Source organism: Pichia kudriavzevii, chromosome 2 (assembly GCF_003054445.1).
Source record: "Pichia kudriavzevii chromosome 2, complete sequence".
Taxonomy (NCBI): Eukaryota; Fungi; Ascomycota; class Pichiomycetes; order Pichiales; family Pichiaceae; genus Pichia; species Pichia kudriavzevii.
This window is the reverse complement of record NC_042507.1, coordinates 815,564-837,467: the sequence shown is the minus strand read 5'-3', so window position 1 is coordinate 837,467 and position 21,904 is coordinate 815,564. Positions and strand designations below refer to the sequence as shown.

The window sequence follows — 21,904 nt, the reverse complement described above, 5'->3', positions numbered from 1 at the left end:
AAAACATAGAATATACCAAGCGTCTAATTGAACATGAAGTTGTACTTTAGAAAGAAGGGGAGAGAGGTATCAACACTTATATTCAGAGATGAACTGAGCCTTCAAAATATTTTTTCTTTTGTTACAATTTATTCGATACACAACAAAAAAAAAGAGACAAAAAACAAAAATGCAACAACGCACAAAAAAAAAAAGAAAAAAAAAAGAAACAAAATCTTTGAATTTCCCAAAACGGTACGAAACAAAGTTACCCGGTCTTGAGGGGAATTTTTTTTTGGCATACTGAAAATTTTTTCAAAATTTTCACTCAAGTGACCCAATTCCCCAATTCCCCAATTCCAGTGAACCAATTTGCGAGTTTGATGCCCATTTCCAAGTGGGTTTTCACTTAGTTTTTCGTAGAAAACTTTTCTTGGTTTTTGAACTCTTGATTAAAAATCTGTTTTACTTTTCCCCTTACTTCAACTCTTCTTCTTTTTTCTTTTCTCTGTTATCAAGAGATCTCCATTTAATTAGAAATGTCTGAAGGTACTTTCGCTGGTGCAATTGGTATTGATTTAGGTACTACTTACTCATGTGTTGCAGTTTACGACAACACTACTGGTGTTGAAATTATTGCTAACGAACAAGGTAACAGAGTTACCCCATCTTTCGTTGCTTTCACCCCAGAAGAAAGATTAATTGGTGATGCAGCAAAGAATCAAGCTGCTTTGAACCCAACCAACACTGTTTTCGATGCAAAGAGATTAATTGGTAGAGCTTTCTCTGATGAATCCGTTCAAAAGGATATCAAGACCTGGCCTTTCAAGGTTGTCGATGACAACGGTAACCCAAAGATTGAAGTTTCTTACTTGGGTGAAACTAAGACTTTCTCTCCACAAGAAATTTCTTCCATGGTTTTAACCAAAATGAAGGAAATTGCAGAAGCAAAGTTAGGTCAAGCTGTTGACAAGGCTGTTGTTACTGTTCCAGCTTATTTCAATGATGCACAAAGACAAGCAACTAAGGATGCAGGTTCTATTGCAGGTTTAGACGTTCTAAGAATTATTAACGAACCAACTGCAGCAGCTATTGCTTATGGTTTAGGTGCAGGTAAGTCCGAACACGAAAAGCACATTTTAATTTTCGATTTAGGTGGTGGTACTTTCGATGTTTCCTTATTACATATTGCAGGTGGTGTTTTCACTGTTAAGGCAACTTCCGGTGATACTCACTTGGGTGGTCAAGATTTCGATACCAACTTATTAGAACATTTCAAGAAGGAATTCCAAAAGAAGACCGGTTTAGATATTTCTGGTGATGCTAGAGCTCTAAGAAGATTAAGAACTGCTTGTGAAAGAGCAAAGAGAACTTTATCTTCTGTTGCTCAAACCACCGTTGAAGTTGATTCCTTATTTGAAGGTGAAGATTTCTCTGCTAACATCACCAGAGCAAGATTCGAAGACTTAAACTCTGCTTTATTCAAGTCTACTTTAACTCCAGTTGAACAAGTCTTAAAGGATGCTGGTTTAGACAAGTCCAAGGTTGACGAAGTTGTCTTGGTTGGTGGTTCCACCAGAATTCCAAAGGTCCAAAAGATGTTATCAGACTTCTTCGATGGTAAGCAATTAGAAAAATCTATTAACCCTGATGAAGCTGTTGCTTTCGGTGCTGCAGTCCAAGGTGCTATCTTAACTGGTCAATCCACTTCTGATGAAACTAAGGACTTATTATTATTAGATGTTATTCCATTATCCTTAGGTGTTGCTATGCAAGGTAACGTTTTTGCTCCAGTTGTCCCAAGAAACACCACTGTTCCAACTATCAAGAGAAGAACTTTCACTACTGTTGCAGACCACCAAACTACTGTCCAATTCCCAGTTTACCAAGGTGAAAGAGTCAACTGTTCTGAAAACACCTTATTAGGTGAATTCGACTTAAAGGGTATTCCTCCAATGCCAGCTGGTGAACCAGTCTTGGAAGCTATCTTTGAAATTGATGCTAATGGTATCTTAAAGGTCACTGCTGTTGAAAAGTCCACTGGTAAGACCGCTAACATCACCATCTCTAACTCTATTGGTAGATTATCCTCTGATGATATCCAAAAGATGATTGATGATGCTGACAAGTTCAAGAAGGCTGATGAAGAATTCTCCAAGAAGCACGAACAAAAGCAAAAGCTTGAAGCATATGTCACCTCTATTGAAGGTACCGTTACTGACCCAGTCTTATCTGCAAAGATCAAGAAGGGTTCTAAGGCTAAGATTGAAGCTGCATTATCTGACGCTTTAGCAGCATTAGAAATTGAAGATTCTTCTGCTGATGACTTAAGAAAGGCTGAATTAGCATTAAAGAGAGTTGTTACTAAGGCTATGGCTACTCGTTAAGAACAGTGTTTTTAATTAGAGAAACACTTGGTTTTATTTTTTCTAGTATATATACGTTTATATATCTATTCTAATGTTTATTCATAAAAATAGTATCACATTTCAAACTAATCGTAGAGACGAATTGTCCCCATTGAGTAAAATTGAGAGCGAGATGCGAAAATAAAACTCCAGTGGATAGGAGTGTGCTGCTGCAAGGGGACCACAAAGCTAAAAATGAGTTGGAACAATTTGTAACTTAAGTAGTGACATTTGTTTCTCCTTTTTTTTCCTGATAATAGACGCAAACTGTTCACAAAGCTTAACTGGAAGATACTTTCTCTTCAGTTATTTCTTGCGATGCTAGTCCTGTGGTACTTGTATCTCTGCTTTGCCACTGCGTTTGCATCCGAAGTTCATGAATTTTACTTCAATGTTGAATATGTCAATGCAAACCCCGATGGCGTGTTTGAGAGACAAGTGATTTCATTTAATGGCTCGTGGCCACTGCCTACGATTGAGGTCAGTAGAGGGGATAGGGTAAAAGTTCACCTTACGAACAGTCTTGAGGATACAACTACCTCCTTGCATTTTCATGGGTTGAAAATGAAGGGAAAAGTTCATATGGATGGTCCAGTTGGCGTCACACAATGTCCGATAAGTCCGGGTGAGACCATGCTGTACGACTTTGTTGTTGAACAAGCAGGCACATACTGGTATCATAGTCATAGTGGGGCACAATATAGTGATGGTATGAGGGGGCTCTTAATTGTTCATGATAAGGAGTTGGAATCATTATATGAATTTGATAAAGAGTTAAGTTGGAGTATCAGTGACTGGTATCATGATTCGAGTTCCGTGCTAGTGAAAAAGCAATTGACAAAATATAACCCAACAGGCGGCGAACCTGTACCACAAAACATATTGTTTAACGACTCAAGGAATGTTACAATCAGCATCGATTACGATACTGCTTATCTAATTCGAATTGTTAATGTTGGTATTATGGTTTCTCAATATTTTAGTATTCCGGGATACGAATTTGATATTATTGAAGTTGATGGTGTTTACACTCACCCTAAGACAGCAACCATGGCATATTTGGCAGTTGGTCAAAGAATGTCTATTATATTGAAAACCAAATCTAGGGAAGATGTTTCTTCTAATATTTTGATTTTCACGGCGATGGATGAGGATATGCTAGATATTGTTCCCGATGACTTGGAATTAAATTCCTATAACTATATGAGTTATGATGGAGCTCTACCGGAACCAAAAATTCCAAACTGGGTAACGGATAGAGAAAGTTTCAATCCAATTGACGATATGGACTTGGTTCCTATGAAAAAGAAACCTTTATTTGAAGATCCAGATCACAGAATAGAAGTAGTTCTACACATGGAGAATTTAGGTGACGGTATCAGCTACGCATTTTTCAATAATGTGACCTATGTTGCACCAAAGGTTCCCACACTATTGACTGCCTTGAGTGCACCTGAAAACTTGGTAAAAGATTCCAGAATTTATGGTTCTAATACCAATAGTTTCATTCTAAATCATGATGAGATAGTAGAAATTGTTGTCAACAATGAAGATGACGGTAAACATCCAATGCATCTGCATGGCCACCAGTTCCAAGTTGTTGCACGTTCACCTGAATTGGAAGAACCTAGTCACTACAATCCCGAAAATCAAACATTCCCGCCATTCCCAATGATGAGAGACACAGTCATGGTCGAAGGTGGCGGATTTCTTGTCCTGAGGTTTAAGGCGAATAATCCTGGTGTCTGGTTTTTCCACTGCCATTTAGATTTCCACCTTGAGCAGGGTTTGGCTCTCACCTTGGTCGAAGCACCAGACTTAATTAATATCACGCTACCAGACGATCAGCTGAACATTTGTAAAACTGCAGGTATTCCGACAAAGGGTAATGCCGCTGGTAATGCAGAGGATTTCTTGAATCTAGAGGGTGAAAATGTCCAACCCAAACCCCTACCTGATGGATTTACGGCCAAGGGCTATTTTGCACTATTTCTATGCACTGCTATAGCACTATTTGGCTTGAAATCAATCTATGATTTTGGTATGCACGATATATTACAAACCGAATCAGAGAAAATACAGATTGAAAAAAAAGTTATAGAAAAATATATCGACCTTTTGGAGCAGATGAAATCTAACGATACCGATGAACCGTTCGAAGTCGATCAACTGTTACAAAAGGCAATAAATTTGAACGAAAGATTTTCTAAATTTTAAGCTTCTGCTACGATACACACCACCATAAGTTGGACAGCCAATATGCCTAATATAAGTTTAATAATCGCATATATAGTATAAAATCTTTTTCCGACAATTTGGGCAATGAAATTACTAGAACATACAAACTCCATGAATTACATGAGTATCAATTCATCATATATAACAAATCTACAGGTTTATTCTTCATGACCATGGCTAGATTCTTTATCGTTATCTTCGTCTTCATCACCGCTAGAGCTAAATTCTGCATTGGCCAAATCGCCAAACTTATCAGATCCAGCATCACCAGCTGATAAGCCACCCTTTCCTCCGAATTGTTTCGCAAGCTCTGAGAAGTCCATATTGTTTTCAGAAAATGCACTCAGATCATCCATTCCCCCGAGACCAGCCATAGGGTCCAACTTCTCGTCATCAGCACCATCTTGTTCATCTTCATCAACCCATTTATCAAAATCAGTACGGATATTATTGTACTTTAGCTTTTCCTTAGTCAACCGTGGCCAATATTCTTCCTGTAGTTCCTTCTTCACCAAGACCAGGAAAATATGAGAGCCAGTAATAACCTCACGAACTGATGAAGAATCTATCTCTTTGTAAAAATCAATATGTAAGCTGTACTCTTCGTCAGATGTAGTACTCTTTGCATTCAAATCCAAAGAAGTGTCCTTAATATCTAATTCGACACTTGATTGTTCAGGATCCTTCAAGTTGATTGTAAGGTAGATGATATTATGCAATGGATCAGATGTGCTTGATCTTTGTGCCCATAAAACTATGTGGAGTAATCAAAAATTGTTAGTATTTAGTTAAGATAAGTCAATTCGGACAGTAATCCCGCAATCACTGCAAATGTAAAACATACCTTCTGGTGCAATTGGTGCCATATTGGATATTTTGCTTGTTTTTTTGTTTTTTTTTTTGGTGGGAGTATGTAATGGAGATAGATACAGTTATAAAACAGGTTGGGGGCAAAACATTCTGAACCTAATAGCTGGCTGTATATTTATTTAAATTTTGGAAGCTTCGCTGCTACCCCATTGACATATATTCTAGAATGATCTTTTTCTCATAAATAACTTACGTAAACAGTGAGTATATTGCTATTAGTTACAGTAATTTAGGTACATAGATAGTTACATACTTTACAAGGCGATGTAGTATATAGTGAAACCTTGTTATATAGAACACACTATCGTCTCCTAGAACGAGGATAAATTTTTCTTCTGTTGCTGATCTGCTGTTGTTGATCCGGCGTAAGATTTGTATTGTTGAAAATGGCCGCTGGGTTCATGTTGCTGGTTGGACCAGCAAAGTTAATATTCGGCGTTGTAGACCTGCTAGTTGCAGCTGAACCAGGACCGCTATTTCCTCCAAAGTTGAATCCATTTTGACTGTTATTAGAAACGCCGCCAAATCCTCCATTATTATTGCTGTTACTATTGTTCATTCCAAATCCACCTGTAACACTATTATTTGGGTTCATAACTGTTCCAAAGGCAGTGCTAGAAGAATTTAAACCATTGTTTATATTCATTCCAAACCCATTTCCACCAACACCTGCTCCTAGCATATTATTGGTTGTGTTTGTGTTGCCAGCAAAATTGAATCCGTTGCTGTTATTTTGAAGCGATGCAGATTGTGCAGGCTGCGATGTTGCAAAACCAGTTGGTTTTGAAAGCTCGTTGATCGATGGAAATTTGCTGCTATTAAATGAAAAAAGTTTACCTGGCGTTTGATTAGAATTGGTGCTATTTTGCGCAAGATTATTGGACTGGTTGTTGTTAGATCCCGGGGTTCCAAAAGAAAACCCAGGATTTCCGTTTGGTGTAGAGGTATTCTTGTTTAAACCCCAGCTACCAAAACCCCCTGGTGTTTTAGTATCAAACGTTTTTGATGCGTTGGGTCCCCCGAAAGTGATAGGAGCATTAGAAGTATTTGCATTACTACTGAACGAAAACCCAGAAGCTGCCGATGCAGATGGTTTGTCACCTACTGCAACGGCTGAGTTTGGCTGTGTCGTGTTTGTACTGAATGTAGAAGAAGTGAAATTAAAGCTAGATTTAGGATCAGCTGGCGCTAACTGTTTTCTTTTACCGTCGGAAACACTGAACTCCGAGCTGTTCTTGTTTTCACCAAAACTGAAAGTAGAGTTGGGTTTGCTTTCTGGGTTAGCATCAAATAATGTTCCACTAGTTAACTTAGGTTTGAAAGGGATACTAGACGCTGCTGGCCTATCACCTTTTGACTGAGGATTGTCACCATTTAATTCGGGAGAAGGTTTCTGAGCAGAGCCAAAATTGAATGTAGTTGCCGGTTTTGTCTCGGCATCTTTTGGAGTGTTTATACTAGTTGATGCTACGCCAAAATTGAATGTAGTTGCCGGTTTTGTCTCGGCATCTTTTGGAGTGTTTATACTAGTTGAACCTGCGCCAAATGCAAGCTTTGGAGCTGTGGAATCAGAAGAAGTACCTGGACTAAAGTTAAATTGTGGTTTGGACGCCGGTACTTCTGGGTTTATGGCAGAAGTTGTACCAAAAGAAAAGGTCGTTTTGGAATCGCCTTTCTTGTCATTCTCGCTGGAGTTAGTCAAAGGTAAAGAACCTCGTGAAATTTCCTCTTTTTCAGTGGTCAATGGTTGTGGTTTAGCTCCGAAATTTAGCTTGGAACCAGATGTGAGCGCCACTGATAAATTAGGTGGCTGTTTTTTCTCCGCAGAGGCTTGTAAACCAAAGTTTAGTTTAGGAACTGAAACGGCTTGACCAAAAGAAAAACCAGAAGTTGAAGATGGTTCCTTGATGTCCTGTACTTTTGACGATGAACCAAATGTGAATGCAGGAGTAGAAGATACCTTCGTCTTCGTTGAGTCATTTGCGGATGAAGGCGTAAACAGAGAAGGTTTTTCCTCTAAACCACTCTTTTTGGTACTAGCATTGAACGAAAATGATGGTTTTTCATCTTTCCTCTCAATGTCCGATGACAAAGCATTCGATGGAGGAGGATTAAAGGAAAATGCGGTTGGCTTATTTTCATCTTTGGATCCAAACAAAGAAGGTTTATTGTCGATGGAAGCACTCCCATTTTTCAAGTCTTTGACGAAAGGATGCTCCTGGGCACTTAGGAAAGGTTTTATTTCTTTTGGGTTTGTTGAATCAATACCAGCATCTTTTTCCATTAGACTTGACTTTGCCTTAGGTTCAGTGTCTGCCTCAATCACAGCGACCGGCGAGTGTACCCCACCCAATCCACCAAAGCTGAGTGGCTTAGATTTGGTCATTTCATTAGTGACAGCAGTGCTAGGTTTAGCAAAGGAGAGTGACTCTGCTTCTTGGTTAATCCCCGATTTTTCCTGAGATGCCAAGGGTTTAAAGGTAAATGCACCAGATGGTTGATCTTCAAAAGATTTATCTCCAACATTATTTGACTTAAAAGCATTCTTCGTAGGTTCCTCGCCACCAACGGGTTTGGTGGTATTATCTTCAGGCATTTCTGTAGTTGCTTCTGAAGTTGGATTGAAGCTTCTCAACTTAGAGGGTACATCAAAATTTGCGCTTTCATTTTTTGTATCATTGAACTTTAGTTTAGAAACTGTATTAGTATCAATTGGCTTGACAGTTTCGGGTTCGTCATCAGGGACTGTGTCTAACAAGCTAATTCCAAAAGTGCCACTCTTATTCCTTCTAGTTTCCGGAATGGACTTGAGGTCCAATTTCTTTGCAAATTTCGAACTCCCTTTTTTCATCATTTTACTAGCTTTCTTGACATCTCCGTGTTTCAAATGACGAGAATGTTCACGTAGGTAGTTAAGGCGGTATCTCCTATATTTTTCAAGTTCCATAAGCTTCTTTAATTGTACAAGATTAGCACGTTCTAAGGGATCAGGGTGCAAATAAATCGGTGGAATACCAAACTGAGAAGCATCATCGCTATCACTGTTTGTTTGGCCTTTTGAAATGATGGAAGCGGTTTCATCAATTAGTACAATTTCATTCTTATCATTGAGCGGGGCCGTGTTTTCCTTTGTTTTTTCTGAGCCGACTCTATTTAGCTCTGTGCTCTTCAAATTGTTATTTGAGTCGCTGTTGCCGTTGGTTTTGTGATCCTGGTCATTGCTGTTCAGGTTCTCAAACAGTTGCTCATTTTGTAATCTTAAGGAATTATAGTATTCTTGTAATTGTCTCGCCGTGATCGGTGAATTAGTACTTCTTTGAAATGACGAGTTTCTGCTTCTTGTCATCGGAGTAGAAGCACCATTTTCATCAATATAAATATCGCCATTCTTCTGCGTGTTTAAACGATGTTTTCTTAAAACACCAGATAACTGTCTTTTGAAGGCACCAACCACTGTATTTTTCAGTTTGGCAAATTTCGACCCTACTGAAGCTTCTTCGTCAAAACATTGGGAGCGCACTCGTTTCATTATGTGCCTGCTTCAACCGTGGATAGTTTAGGTAGTGTTGAATTTTTGGAAAGGATGGTAGTCTACCTTAGAGTGTCTGCAAATTTCTTTTTTGCTTCAAAAGAAATCCATGAAAAAAAAAAAGAGTGCGGATTGGATATTCAATAAACATGCTCTCACAGACTGCTACGAGCTATCTAACAAGAGAATACATTAGGGCAGAATGGATATGTTATTCTTTGAAAGGTAGGGGTAGATCACTACTTTTCCAATAAGAAACTCAATGTGGCAGAGAAGTATACCCATGTACACCTGTTAACGAGATTCTCTAATTTTGCTGGTGAAACTGCGCACAGGATTACCAATTGGGCACAATTGAAAATAGTGATACCTTTTTAACCTTGTAAGCGAGAGCCTTCAACATGAAATTCCATTAGATATTCCAGTTATCCAAAGCGCCTTCTCCTTTTCCCGTACACACGAAACCTGAGGACATTGCTAGGATACTATGGATGAAGTCTTGCGTAGAGACTGGAAATGGTGGAAGGATGATGCCAGTTTAGAGGATTGGAAGAAACAGGAGCTTGTTGTATCAAAGTGTGAAGATTTACTAGCAGAGTGCTCTAAACATGAAGAACCTCGTGGCATGATCAAAACTGCTTCTAAGTTTTATTTTAGTGATGAATCGTTGGCACCGTGGGCGTCGTCGAAAAGCCGGGACATTGCGAGAGATTTTATTGACAAGTACGAAGGCGACGTATTATTGCATGACACAATTGTATCTGAACTGCATACTGTACTGACAGAGATGAAGAAACGTAATTTATCGACTAGCACAACTCCTTCAGGATACCGTAAAACATCACAAATCAAAATTAACGAAAAGCTCATTGGAGCAAGTTACACTCAGACTTTGGACAAAATGTCCGAATTTAAGGAAATGTACGTCGCCAGTATTGGATATTTGAATGTGCTCATTCATCATTTTAATATCAAAGACAACTGGAGGATTATTTTGCCGCTGCTTTTGACATTTCTCGATGATACAGATCTCCTTGTCAAACGTGAAGCATGCTTAACTTTGAATTTACTTTGCCGCCGTTTGTCGGAAGAACAGAGTGAAACGAACATAATATTTCAGTCACAAACACTACCATTGTTCCGAAGAGCTCTTCAACCATTAATTTTGGCTATTCCTTCTATGACCAGTGAAAGCAAGAGTGTTGTCATTTTACCCATTGCTTACGATACCGTTTTGCGTCTTTATAAACTCGCCATTCCTAACGAACTAGAATATTATACAACTCTAAGTTCAATGTTAAATGATAGTATTCTACCGTCTTTGGGGAAATGCAAAGATTATGTACGTTTGTCAACTGCATTGTGTTTGGTCCTTGAGAAATTTCTGGATTACTGCGGAGAGTATGCAATAGTGGTAGCTAAACCAACTGTCTACACTATTCTTACAATCCTGATGGATCCTTATGTGGCTCATGCACCTCCGATTGTTGAACTGTTTATTGATTTGGTACAAAGGTGCATCGGGCAAGTCCCCTCACAGAGACGAACTAAATATTTATATGACATTAAAGGGTGCATGGGCACCTTAAGGCGTCGCATGAGTGATGACTTGATGTCTGATTTTATTGGCGAAAAAATGGAAACACTCATTGACTCTGTAAATAAATAATTGTAGTCCAGCTCTTTTGGTGTATATAGATTGAAGGATACATCGTAGGTTTGATCGCACATCAAAAAAAAATAATTGTCTAGAGATACTAGTTGATATTTTTTGGAGAATTAATCACTTTCGATAGCGTGCCGAAACACAACTACATGACATCCATCAAACCATTTCAGGCTACAGATTTGTTTGAGCTTACGCCAATAAATTTGGACCCATTGACAGAAAACTTCTATCTATATTTTTACCACCAGTATTTATATACATGGCCAACTCTGTCTTACAAATCAGTTGATGATGATAATCAACCAACAGGATATATGCTAGCCAAGACAGAGGGAAAGAACAAAGAATGGCATGCTCATATTAGTGCTGTTACAGTTGATCCAAACTATAGGCGTGTCGGATTGGGCTCGTATCTTTGTGATCAGCTTAGGATTGTTGTTGAACCAGAGAGGCCAATCCATGCGTGGTTTATTGATTTGTTTGTCAAGTGTTCGAATAAAACTGCAATTACTTTATATGAGAAGCTAGGGTATAGCGTCTATCGGAGAGTCGTTGGTTATTATGAAACTGGAGACATGTCCAATATAAACAAGAAAAAAACCAATGATGAAATTGATGCGTTTGATATGCGTCTTAGCCTTGCGAGAGATGTAAATAATGAGTCAATACGAGAAAATGGACGTAAATTCCACGTGCTACCGGAAGAAGTTGTGTTCTAATGTATAGAAGCATATATATAATGTTTAAGAACAACGCCAAATAACGATCTTCTTATCAACGGCACCACAAACCACTACAACTTCCGATTCCATACCGCATTGACCTATAAACGCAGACTTTGCACGACCATCGTTGGAATCTAGCGTCTCTATGACATTACCTGTACGTAAGTCAAACCCTCTTAGCTTTCCATCGTCACCGGGTATCCATAGGCCGGAGCAATTTGGCCTGCTCAATATTATGGCATTTGAATACTTGTCTTGTGGAGATAACGAGTTGAAATTGGAGATTATGTATGATCTTAAGATCGGAGAGCTTGAAGTAAATTGCTGGTTGTTATCTTTTACTACCAATTTGTCCAGTTTTTCAAAAACCGAATAGTTGGGGTCTATATTTTTCGAATATGATAAGATTTCCTCGATTGACGGGACAAGAACAGTTATTAACCGCATATAAGGTATATGATCAGTTGCAACAGTTATTATCAAATCTTTATTGTTGTAAGAGATTTCACCAATTGACATTGCTTGGAATGAGTGTGAGGAAAACTCAGAATCATTCAAAGACAGCTTCCCCAATTCAACTAACTTTACTTCCTCGGCTCCCAGGGGATGTTTGTTAATGCTGAAGATGGTCAATAAAGAGCTTTCTAAACGACCCACTAGGAGTAGAGGCAAATTTGTTTCTTTATCAATGGTAAGTAAAATACATGTAGGATTAGTAAACAACTTGTATTCGCCTATTTGTTTAATGATTAATTCATTGTTGGCTTCTCTTACCAACCCCAAAGTGACTCTTCCGTCCCAGCCAATTGATGAAAAATATCCTAACAAGGTTGAATCTGATTCCAGTTTGACCGATTTGAAAGTGAAGTCAGTAATTAAACGCCTGTGCAATTTGACGGAATCGTTAGAATTAGTTACCAATTCCATATCGTACTGCAAACCATCTCTTTTCAGAGACATTGTTCTCAAGTTACCATTCATATCGCATAAAAAAAGGTGGTTGGAATACGGAATGCCATAAACCAGTTTGATCGGTTGTCCATTCAATGGATCATGAACAGATAGAAGTAATTGATTGGCGTCGATATCATAAACTAGAAGGTACTTTGTATTTGTTACAAACAATCCTAGGTTGTAGATCTTTCCACCAATAAATGATGAGAAGTAGCTTGAATCAATTATCAATGAATTGAGTGTGCCCAGGTTCAACACTTCAACGCTATCAGGATACTTGACTTCCCAATTGGGTAGAATTATATTCCTCCTTCTGACAATGTCAGACTGGCTGAGACTGTCCAGTGTGTTCACGTCTCCATTCTCAAGATGATGTGCATTTTCCGTATGCGACTGCAGTGTTTTGAAATTGATCCTATCTTCTACAATGCTTTGCAAGGACTCATCATTATTTAGGGTAGTGGGGGTAAATTTGGTTTGTGTTTCCTCTTCTAAAGCACTGAGAGTCTTATAGTACCCTTTAGAGTGCAGAAACTGTGCAACTAGGGACTCAATGTACATAGAATCGTCCATTTTCTCTAAACCCATCTCTTTGCGTACCCCGCCGTCGCATATATTACGATGTCATACATGATAATAATGTCAATCCTTTGTTAGCCCTCTTGATAAGCAATTGATTTTGCCTTATATTTAAAGCAAAAGTAAAATTCATAAGGGTTTGTTTGCATCACGTGTAAAGGTAGAGGTCTTCAACACGGAGGCTCAGCAGAAGTATCATTATGAGGGACCCGCGCACCACACACTAGAGTTAGGCCAAAAAAATGTTGAGTTTTTTATTTTTTTCCCCCTTTTGCCCACGAATTTTTTGTGTACTCCCCTCCCTTCCTCCCCGAATCTCGTATGCCACGGAGAACCCCCTAGCTCCTCCCACTTTCCCTCATTCCTCTCCCGGTATAGTAAATTTCAATTTGGAGTATGTTCTCTGGAAGGGTATACTTCATCTAATACATTTACTTTTCAACTTGATAGAATTTTGGTTTTTCTGTTCTATTCTTTCGTAGACAACACATACACCAAATTTCAACATGGGTAAGGGTAAGCCAAGAGGATTAAACTCTGCAAGAAAGTTGAGAGTTCACAGAAGAGACAACAAATGGGCTGATCAATCCTATAAGGCAAGATTATTAGGTACAGCTTTCAAGTTCTCCCCATTCGGTGGTTCTTCTCACGCTAAGGGTATCGTCTTAGAAAAAATTGGTATTGAATCTAAGCAACCAAACTCTGCTATTAGAAAGTGTGTTAGAGTTCAATTGATCAAAAACGGTAAGAGAGTTACTGCTTTCGTTCCAAACGATGGTTGTTTAAACTACGTTGACGAAAACGATGAAGTCTTATTAGCTGGTTTCGGTAGAAGAGGTAAGGCTAAGGGTGATATTCCAGGTGTTAGATTCAAGGTCGTCAAGGTCTCCGGTGTCTCCTTATTAGCTTTATGGAAGGAAAAGAAGGAAAAGCCAAGATCATAATTGTGCTTCTCTCTGTATACAACACATCTTTACTTTTTACATACAAGTTATAAAAACTATAATATAAGTCAATCTTCTAAATTTAGTTGCCTGTCAAAAATTTATCAATATCCTGAAGTTACACGAAAAGAGAACGGTAATTAATTTAGTCTGGGAAGGGTTTAGAAAAGAAAGGTTTTTAATGTTTGTATCATCCCACATTAAGGCTTTTTTAATAGCATTAAATGATATGGTGATTGATCAATGTATTTTACAACCTTACAAGCTAAACCGAATTATATAAACAAACAAATGGAGAGCTTCTCCCTAGATCTGGTACGAATTTTTACTATAACTCAAGTAAGCCTAATTGTACCGACGATTCAATAGTTTAATCCTCTACCTTCGATAGAAACACCATCCTTCTTTGTGCCTTTCTTTTTCTGCGACAGTTTGGTCAGTTTCCTATTTAGTCCCTTGAACCTTTCATCTCTGTGAAGGGATGAAGCAGCTCCCATATTTAAAACGCTGTGGTTACTTGCTTGAATAGCAGTTAAGTTAGATTGAGGTGCAATTGTATACACCGTTGTTCTAGCTTCAGGAGCAGCTGCCCTTTTTCTTCTATCTGCACTTTCTTGATATAATGATTTCCTTGTATTCTTACTATCATCAGCTTTTTGTTGTAGCTTTGTCCTTTGTTGAAACTGTATGATATCAAAATTGGCTGTTGGAATATCACGAGCTCTATAATTATCTGATCTACCCATGACTGGTCTTGTCCAATCTCCAATCAACTTTTCTGCTATTCTCTTCAATCCAGAATCAACTTTCTTGGATTTTTGGTAAAAGATCATCACTTTCCCTAATCCGGATTCTCTTAAATGAATGGTTTTAATTGGTAACTTAGTTAATTCATTAAGCAACGCCTTTTGGATTTCAAAGGATGGCAACGACCCATCTGGCAATGGCTCTAGCCAAATCCTAACAGCCTCCAACATATTGTTGTCTAGAATTGAATCATAGAGGTTAGACCGGATTAATGTTTCCTTAACTTGAGGTAATAATTTCAATTTATTGGTAGCGGGTTTTTTATTATTAACGCAATCGACATCCATGTATGCTGCCTCTTTCATCATATTTTTTAGCTGAGAAATTGCTTCATCTTGCATGGCCTCTAGATCAACATCATTGTTTTTTCTTCTCTTTGTTGGTTTTTTAATTAACGCATTGAATTTTTCTTCGAACTCTCGTCTTTTACGTGTTTGTTCATCTTCAATATCTTCTTCAAGCACATCATCCCCTTCTTCAAACCTGTCTTTGGTATCATCGTCTCTTACATCTTTGATTGATTCTTTCGTTCTTGTAGCAGTTGTTGGTTCATTCGTTTGTTTAGTTTCTTGTAACTTTTTGAACTTATTCAACTTCTGAATATCTTCTTCTAAATCTGCGATTGCAGGTGCCGATGGTGTTATATTTTCGTTGGATGCACCACTACGTTCCTGTTGTTCCTCCTCGGTTTCCCTCTCGACTTCTTGAGCTTCGATTTCATCTTTATTCTCTTCAGATTGTGATGTTACGTTATCAATAACATTCGAAGAAGTCTCCTGCTTCTCAACAGGAATTTCCCTCGAGAGTTCTGTTTCTTTACTATGTTCCGACATGTCGCCACTAGACCAATGATTCGTAGGAGAGAACTTAAGCAAGTCCCCTATGGCTAATCCAGATTGTGCTGTTTCGAATGCAACTCCTAATTTCCATTTTTTTTTTCAAATCCGCCCTCGTTAGTAGTTTTCGCCGACATCATGAAACCATCAAAAGTTATTTGTGACCACTTTTTTCATAATATCTCAATATTCCCCTACTATCTGTAATCAACAACAATTCAAATAATGAACGGATACAGTGAAGAAGATATTAAGAATGCTATGCTTTATCAAGAACAAATGAAGAAGGCACAAGAAGAGCAAACCAACTTAACCTTAAAGTTAGCTGGTTTACTTGCAATTGGTTTGTGGGCAATTCCAACTGCTATTCATTTTGCTAGAAAGTCTTTAGCTTGAGCCAGCTATGAATGTTCATATCTAATATATGTCCATGTTGATAGTGTTTCATCATTTCTAAGTTTTGTACATAACTAATGAAATATATTTATATCTCTATGTATACATTTATATTTTACACAATACAAATACATGTTATTTCTAATATTACAATGAATTTACGTCGCTTACTCTTTGTACATCAGGTGAAAAAATTAGCTAGTTGTTGCTCCACTTTTCCTGTTGAATGCTGTGCCTTTGAGTCCACTGTTCTACTGTATCTATTCATATTATCAATCATCATATCTATTCGATGATTTAGTTGCTCATCTTCTTCACTTTTTTCACGCAACTTGCACATTATACGTTCGTCAGTTATCGAATCTTTTATCTCATCTATCTTCGCCATTACAGTCCGTGCTTGCTTGATCAAATACAGCAATGTATCGTTTAATGGCGATAGTTTAGCCATGACTTGTTTATTTCTTTCAGAGAGGAAAGGTTCAAGCTTTAGCTTGATCACTTTTGCAACTTTGGATAGCTTAGTACACTTTTCAAGAGATTCATTTAGAACTTTGTTAAGCTTCATCTCAAAACGAATGTCCTGAATCTTTTCAAAAATTTCTTGAGTCAATTGATTGTCTGTTTCATTTATGTCTTCAACGTCGTCCAACTTAATACTTTCATGGTGCTTCATTCGAATATACCCCCCCTTCACCAAGTCATATGGAAGATTAAACACATTCCGGAATGCGTATAGTTCAAATTTATCAAAGTTCCTATTGATATGGTGCTCAAAGTATGATTCCAAAGTGGCAGTACCCATTTGTATATCCTTGATCGTGAATGCTTCAGTCGCCGAACCATCATCTAGCCGTCCCTCATCAATAATGATGTCTTCCTCTTCTCTTTTTTTCCGTATTTCTCTTGTTCTAACACGTTTTTCTTCATCCAACTGTTCTTTTTGTGTGAGTAATATCTGTTCAAGCTGTTCAGTACACCGATACATGATGTCGTTGATCGCGTTTATTATATCATCAATGACCTCAATTGGTGGATATCCAAAATGTTCGGTTAAAAGACGCATTGATTTCAGTTCAATGGCTGCATCGTTGCTCATTGTATATCTATTTGCCGCAGGTAATCTGTTTTCTTAGAAAGAGTTCACCTTCGCAAACTATATACAAAAGAGAAGCACTTGGTGGATCTTTAAACGCGGAAAAGCAAAGTTTTGATCTTTTCTTATTTAAACATATCAGGCAGTTGCAATTACTGTATTTTGGTCCATACCACTCAACAGTATCAAGAGTAGATGACTAACAAAATTTAATACTTCATCTATAAATATAATCTTTTTGTTTACTAACTAATACACAATGCTGTAGACGTCTAATCAGAACTGTCTCCTTCTTCGGAACTGTCGTTGGCCTTATCATCACTGCCACTACTGCTATCATCGTCGCTACCACTCTCACCATCGCTGTCGCTACTGCTTGAATTGGCATTATTTTTCCCGGCATCCTTGCCAGAGTCGCTATCGCTTTCATCACTACTGCTAGAATTAGAGCCGCTATCACTGTTATCATCGTTATATACAGGGGCAATCTCATCTTCTGGTTGAAGAGGTTCGATTGATGATACTGCATCCTTCATTTCTTTTTCCTCTATTTCATCATTAACCACAACATCTGTAGCTTTACTATCGGTGGTCACAGTGTCATCAACCTCTTCTCCATCAAACTTAACATGTTTCTTAATATTGCTTTTGATCTGTTCCTCCATAACAACAGGTAAACTATCCTTCTCCATCTCTGGTGTTAACAAGGTGCCTTCAACAGCTAGTCCCTTACCGCTAACATGGATTGCACGTACAGTGAATTTAATTTTTCCACCAACAGGTGTACCATCCGCATCACACCAATGGCCCAATTTCTTGAAACTCGACTTTGGTTCATCATTATCGGCCGCATTATCGTCTGCATTAGGCTCATCTGCTTGATTGGCAACAAAATACCAGTCCTGTGGAATATAAAATTTCTTTATACTTGCATTGAAAACGTCATGGATTAACAAACCTATATGTGATTGGGATTGCATAATGCTGTATCCCTCAAGATTGTCTCCAACCTGAGGTTTCCAAACGACAAAATCGACGTAAACCCATAAGAACGAAAATGGATTCTCATATGAAACTTGTGCAACATATTTGAATGTATCATTTTTCTCATTGTTATTATAGTTATCCTGTGAAAGTTTTATGTTGTTGTACGAAATTATAATACCGCCAACTGTGGAATTGTATGTCATTATAAGTGGGTCTAGATGTTGCTGGCGTAACCCTAGAATCGGGTGTTCTAAATGACATGGGGCAAGCGATAAGTACATTTTAGCTCTGATTCTATGGAAGCATTTCGCCAATCCAGTTTCTTCATCTGCAATACTTACTGTGGAAACTATACCTGTATTTTGTTTTTTGGAACTAGAAGTTTCATTTTGTACGGTATCAGAAAAGCGCCTCTTGTGGGAAATTTCAGACATGCTGGGTATCTGTGTTCAATGGCTGTTGGAATTTGTCTTTGCTTGCTTCACAGAGAGGATACTCAAACTTATCTATTTAACAGTTTTGATTGTCCAAGTTAACAAAAAAAATTTTAACATCTCGAGACAACGAAAGAAAAAAAAAATCATTTTTTTTTCAACATCTAAAAAATACCTTAAAATGAGAAATTGGGCAAGATTGGCATAAACAAGATTCATTTCCTTTTACGAAACAGGCTGAACTTGGTTGATAGTTTCGATGCTGCAGATTGGGCTGCACTGATCTGTGTTGACTCTCTCAGTGTTGTTTTCACTTTGGGAGGGGCTTCTCCGTTGAATTGGCTCATCAAAACGCTGGGTAGTTGAACAACGTCATCTACATCACCTTTATGCAGTTTTAAAGCAAGACCTTCTTGTGAATTAAGTTTACGAAACAACGGTTTGTAAGCTGCCCACTTTTGCCTAATTTGTTTTTGCATTCTTTGTGGTGTAGGTGCGTCTTCATCCTCTGTATACTCCTGTACTCCTGTAAATCTAACTCGTTTCTCCTCACTTTCATCTAAATGAGTATCTTCTGGTTTGTACACCATAGTATTCCCACCCAAAACAGAATTATTTCTTGATAGCGTTTGCCTGGAGCTTGCACTGTTTGCCCTGCTTCTATTTCTACTCACACTGGCGCTACCTGAGTTACTAGCCTTATCTGACGTAAGCGCCAATTTTCTTGCAACTGAAGCTGAGTTGCTTCGGCTTCTAATTTTCGTAGGAGAAGGTGACGATGAAGTAAGCCCTTTGGGTTTGGATGGTGACAATTTATCCTGGAGTGAATAATTTGAGAGATTAGCATCTGAACCTGATCTACTTCTATTCAGCAATTGCATTTTAATTGTCTTTTGTGCTTCCATAGATCCAGTCTTCAAGGAATTCAAAGGGCTTGTCGGCAAATCATCAATTGGCGGTTTGGCAGCTGGCGATGGGGGACTAACAATTAAGGTTGGGGTCTCCTCCCCAGAAGGTGGACTAGTACTAGAATTTGGAGTCTTTCTAGGGGATTGCAATTGCTGGGCATACATGGTACCATTACGCGATGCTTTCATGATATGCTGTTGCAATCTCTGTTGTGCAGTCAGATGTACTGGTGTAGAGTTCTTATTAGCCTGTATTGCTGCAGATTTGCTATAAGAGGAAACTTCATTGGGTACTCCAATGACGGATCTTCTCCTTTCAAGATTACCTGGGGACGATGTTGATGGTTGTGACACTAATTTATTAGAATTTGATGTTGATGGAGAAGAAGTGTTAACATTTGGTTTTCGCTGGACTACCTCCCTTTGATCATTAGTACGCGTTAAGCTGTTTGTTGAATTAGACGGCGATGAAAGATTCACACTGGCTCTCCTTCTCAAATATTCCGACCTGGATGCTGGTGAAGCAATACCAGGAGGAGTGGATAGATTAACACTTCCCCTTCTTTGTAATAGTTGTGCCCTTGAGCTAGGCGAAGATGTAAGGGAATTAGATCTTGAGCTGCTCCTTGTCACTTTTTGCGTTGTTGGTGTTTTTGTTGTGTCTGAGGATATTTTAGATGATGTAGGTGTGCTACTTTGACTGCTAGTAGATTGTGAACTGACAACCCCATCTTCGCTGATCTTAGGTGGTTCAACAAATGCGCCATCTTCGGATATTGATCCTATTGTAAGACTATCAAGGCTCACTTTCCTTGCGATTTGTCTCATGCCATCTGTTCTTGTTAATGAATTGGACCTTGAACTGTTAACAGATGGGCTTGCACTTCCACTAGCATTAGGTCTATAAAATGGAGAGTGAGAAGATCCTTTCAATGAAGATAATCGAGAAGAAGATTGAGCTGGAATAACACCATTTATTGAAGCACGTCTGGCAAGTTGAGTGTTTGGTGTTATGTTTCTGTGCTCAACTCTTCTTACAATTGTTGGCTGGGGTGTCACCTCCTGTTTTCCTGCTTGGACTAAATTTAGTCTTTTATTTATATGGCTCATATTATTTGCTACCGAAGCACCTGCAATTTGATGCTCCAGTTTGACCTTCATTTCTTCTTGCTGCATATGAATCATACTTAAACGTTTTACTCTTTCCGAATTTGCACGCTCTCTGAGCTTGCTTCTGATATATTCTGTACTGAAATCATTATCTTTCCCCTCACCGACTATTAATGTAAATTCGCCATGTATGCCCTTCAATACGCCAATCATTTTGTCAAGCAGGGTAACCATTTCAAGCGAAACTTTTCTGAACTCAGAGACAAATATATTAAAATCCATTCTCAAATTTTTGATTTCGGTACGCCTAGCATACTTTGATATTAAACTTAATAGCATGCCATTTTGTTTTGACTGAGTAAACAAAATGTTCATTTGTGATAACGTGGCCTTTAGTGCGGTTCTTTGCTTTGTATACGGCTGGAAATAATTGATATTCTGGAAATAAATTGTTTTACCAATTTTTCTGATTTCGACATAAAGATCCGCCAATCTTAATAGGTTAGTATACATAGCAAATAGAGGGTTGGTTCTATTATTTTGAGTTTTCTGTTTAGTTAAAGAAATGATTGAATTGTGGATGGATTGTTTAATATTGTCAACAATATGTATGTAATCGCCAATTAAAACTTCTAGGAACTGAAACTGCGAAGTTAGGTAATATTTACGGATATATTCTTGTTTTTTCAAATCAATTTTTGGCACGTCTTGAAAATTGAATTTATCTATTGATTTTATTTCGTCAAAATCCAAAAATACCAGTTTTTCCTTTATTGAACTTTTGGTCTCCTTCAGGCCATGTTGATTATTAAAGTTTATCAATAAACTCTCAAACCTTTGCAAAGTAATATCGTAAACGGAATTTAGTAAATTCTCTAATAAAAATAAGGTATCATTCATCTTCTTTCTCGAAGGCAAAGGAACACATTTGTCTAGACTTATCCCGAACGGCCCGACTGGTGAATTTTTTCCAATATTTTCTAATGAATCGAAAGATATTGGTGATATTATAGGTGACAGATTGATTTTCTGGGAGGGATTAAACTTTTGACACATTTGTAGGATTTCCGAACGACGGTAGAAGTTGTCATTGATATTGAAAATTGTTCCTGATAGTAGTAATATGGTTTGTGGATCAATAACAAAATTCGTATCTTGCTTAATTTCAAGCTTAAGTTTTTGAACCTTGCCTAAGAAAACATCGACCTTGTCCAGAATGAAATGGTATTGTAATAGTTTGGCATCAATTGGATACAGTGTTTCAATTTGCCTAACAGATGGGGGTTCATGGGCAAGTCGTGATGGTGTTCCGGTCCCACTTGGTTTGTTCCCATTGTTTTCATCACCGCTACTTTTCCTAACAATGTCACTTTTTGTTTGTTCCATTGCTTCTTAAACGACAGTTAAGTAAACACGATGCAGGTTGTGATTTTCT

General features: G+C 38.1%; 13 protein-coding genes across 13 annotated transcripts; 6 read left to right on the top strand and 7 right to left on the bottom strand.

The window, feature by feature from the left end:
* Positions 1–518: 518 nt before the first annotated feature.
* C5L36_0B04100 (uncharacterized protein) lies at positions 519–2,366 on the top strand (the record flags this gene model as incomplete). The annotated part of the gene is made up of 1 exon (XM_029464776.1): positions 519–2,366. The coding sequence occupies one exon, from the start codon at positions 519–521 to the stop codon at positions 2,364–2,366; it is 1,848 nt and encodes a 615-aa protein (XP_029320635.1).
* Positions 2,367–2,705: 339 nt separating this feature from the next.
* Positions 2,706–4,604, top strand: C5L36_0B04090 (uncharacterized protein; the record flags this gene model as incomplete). Its single annotated transcript, XM_029464775.1, has 1 exon — positions 2,706–4,604. One exon carries the CDS (start codon positions 2,706–2,708, stop codon positions 4,602–4,604), a length of 1,899 nt encoding a protein of 632 aa, XP_029320634.1.
* A 179-nt stretch (positions 4,605–4,783) lies between these two features.
* Positions 4,784–5,491, bottom strand: C5L36_0B04080 (uncharacterized protein; the record flags this gene model as incomplete). Its single annotated transcript, XM_029464774.1, has 2 exons — positions 4,784–5,379; positions 5,470–5,491. The coding sequence occupies 2 exons, from the start codon at positions 5,489–5,491 to the stop codon at positions 4,784–4,786; spliced, it is 618 nt and encodes a 205-aa protein (XP_029320633.1).
* Positions 5,492–5,796: 305 nt separating this feature from the next.
* On the bottom strand, positions 5,797–9,024 carry C5L36_0B04070 (uncharacterized protein; the record flags this gene model as incomplete). The annotated part of the gene is made up of 1 exon (XM_029464773.1): positions 5,797–9,024. One exon carries the CDS (start codon positions 9,022–9,024, stop codon positions 5,797–5,799), a length of 3,228 nt encoding a protein of 1,075 aa, XP_029320632.1.
* A 487-nt stretch (positions 9,025–9,511) lies between these two features.
* C5L36_0B04060 (uncharacterized protein) lies at positions 9,512–10,693 on the top strand (the record flags this gene model as incomplete). Its single annotated transcript, XM_029464772.1, has 1 exon — positions 9,512–10,693. One exon carries the CDS (start codon positions 9,512–9,514, stop codon positions 10,691–10,693), a length of 1,182 nt encoding a protein of 393 aa, XP_029320631.1.
* Positions 10,694–10,839: 146 nt separating this feature from the next.
* On the top strand, positions 10,840–11,412 carry C5L36_0B04050 (uncharacterized protein; the record flags this gene model as incomplete). Its single annotated transcript, XM_029464771.1, has 1 exon — positions 10,840–11,412. The coding sequence occupies one exon, from the start codon at positions 10,840–10,842 to the stop codon at positions 11,410–11,412; it is 573 nt and encodes a 190-aa protein (XP_029320630.1).
* Positions 11,413–11,436: 24 nt separating this feature from the next.
* Positions 11,437–12,960, bottom strand: C5L36_0B04040 (uncharacterized protein; the record flags this gene model as incomplete). Its single annotated transcript, XM_029464770.1, has 1 exon — positions 11,437–12,960. One exon carries the CDS (start codon positions 12,958–12,960, stop codon positions 11,437–11,439), a length of 1,524 nt encoding a protein of 507 aa, XP_029320629.1.
* A 497-nt stretch (positions 12,961–13,457) lies between these two features.
* Positions 13,458–13,895, top strand: C5L36_0B04030 (uncharacterized protein; the record flags this gene model as incomplete). Its single annotated transcript, XM_029464769.1, has 1 exon — positions 13,458–13,895. One exon carries the CDS (start codon positions 13,458–13,460, stop codon positions 13,893–13,895), a length of 438 nt encoding a protein of 145 aa, XP_029320628.1.
* Positions 13,896–14,257: 362 nt separating this feature from the next.
* Positions 14,258–15,535, bottom strand: C5L36_0B04020 (uncharacterized protein; the record flags this gene model as incomplete). The annotated part of the gene is made up of 1 exon (XM_029464768.1): positions 14,258–15,535. One exon carries the CDS (start codon positions 15,533–15,535, stop codon positions 14,258–14,260), a length of 1,278 nt encoding a protein of 425 aa, XP_029320627.1.
* A 228-nt stretch (positions 15,536–15,763) lies between these two features.
* On the top strand, positions 15,764–15,934 carry C5L36_0B04010 (uncharacterized protein; the record flags this gene model as incomplete). Its single annotated transcript, XM_029464767.1, has 1 exon — positions 15,764–15,934. One exon carries the CDS (start codon positions 15,764–15,766, stop codon positions 15,932–15,934), a length of 171 nt encoding a protein of 56 aa, XP_029320626.1.
* Positions 15,935–16,115: 181 nt separating this feature from the next.
* C5L36_0B04000 (uncharacterized protein) lies at positions 16,116–17,033 on the bottom strand (the record flags this gene model as incomplete). The annotated part of the gene is made up of 1 exon (XM_029464766.1): positions 16,116–17,033. One exon carries the CDS (start codon positions 17,031–17,033, stop codon positions 16,116–16,118), a length of 918 nt encoding a protein of 305 aa, XP_029320625.1.
* Positions 17,034–17,302: 269 nt separating this feature from the next.
* C5L36_0B03990 (uncharacterized protein) lies at positions 17,303–18,451 on the bottom strand (the record flags this gene model as incomplete). Its single annotated transcript, XM_029464765.1, has 1 exon — positions 17,303–18,451. The coding sequence occupies one exon, from the start codon at positions 18,449–18,451 to the stop codon at positions 17,303–17,305; it is 1,149 nt and encodes a 382-aa protein (XP_029320624.1).
* A 215-nt stretch (positions 18,452–18,666) lies between these two features.
* Positions 18,667–21,855, bottom strand: C5L36_0B03980 (uncharacterized protein; the record flags this gene model as incomplete). Its single annotated transcript, XM_029464764.1, has 1 exon — positions 18,667–21,855. One exon carries the CDS (start codon positions 21,853–21,855, stop codon positions 18,667–18,669), a length of 3,189 nt encoding a protein of 1,062 aa, XP_029320623.1.
* Between the last annotated feature and the right edge of the window lie 49 nt (positions 21,856–21,904).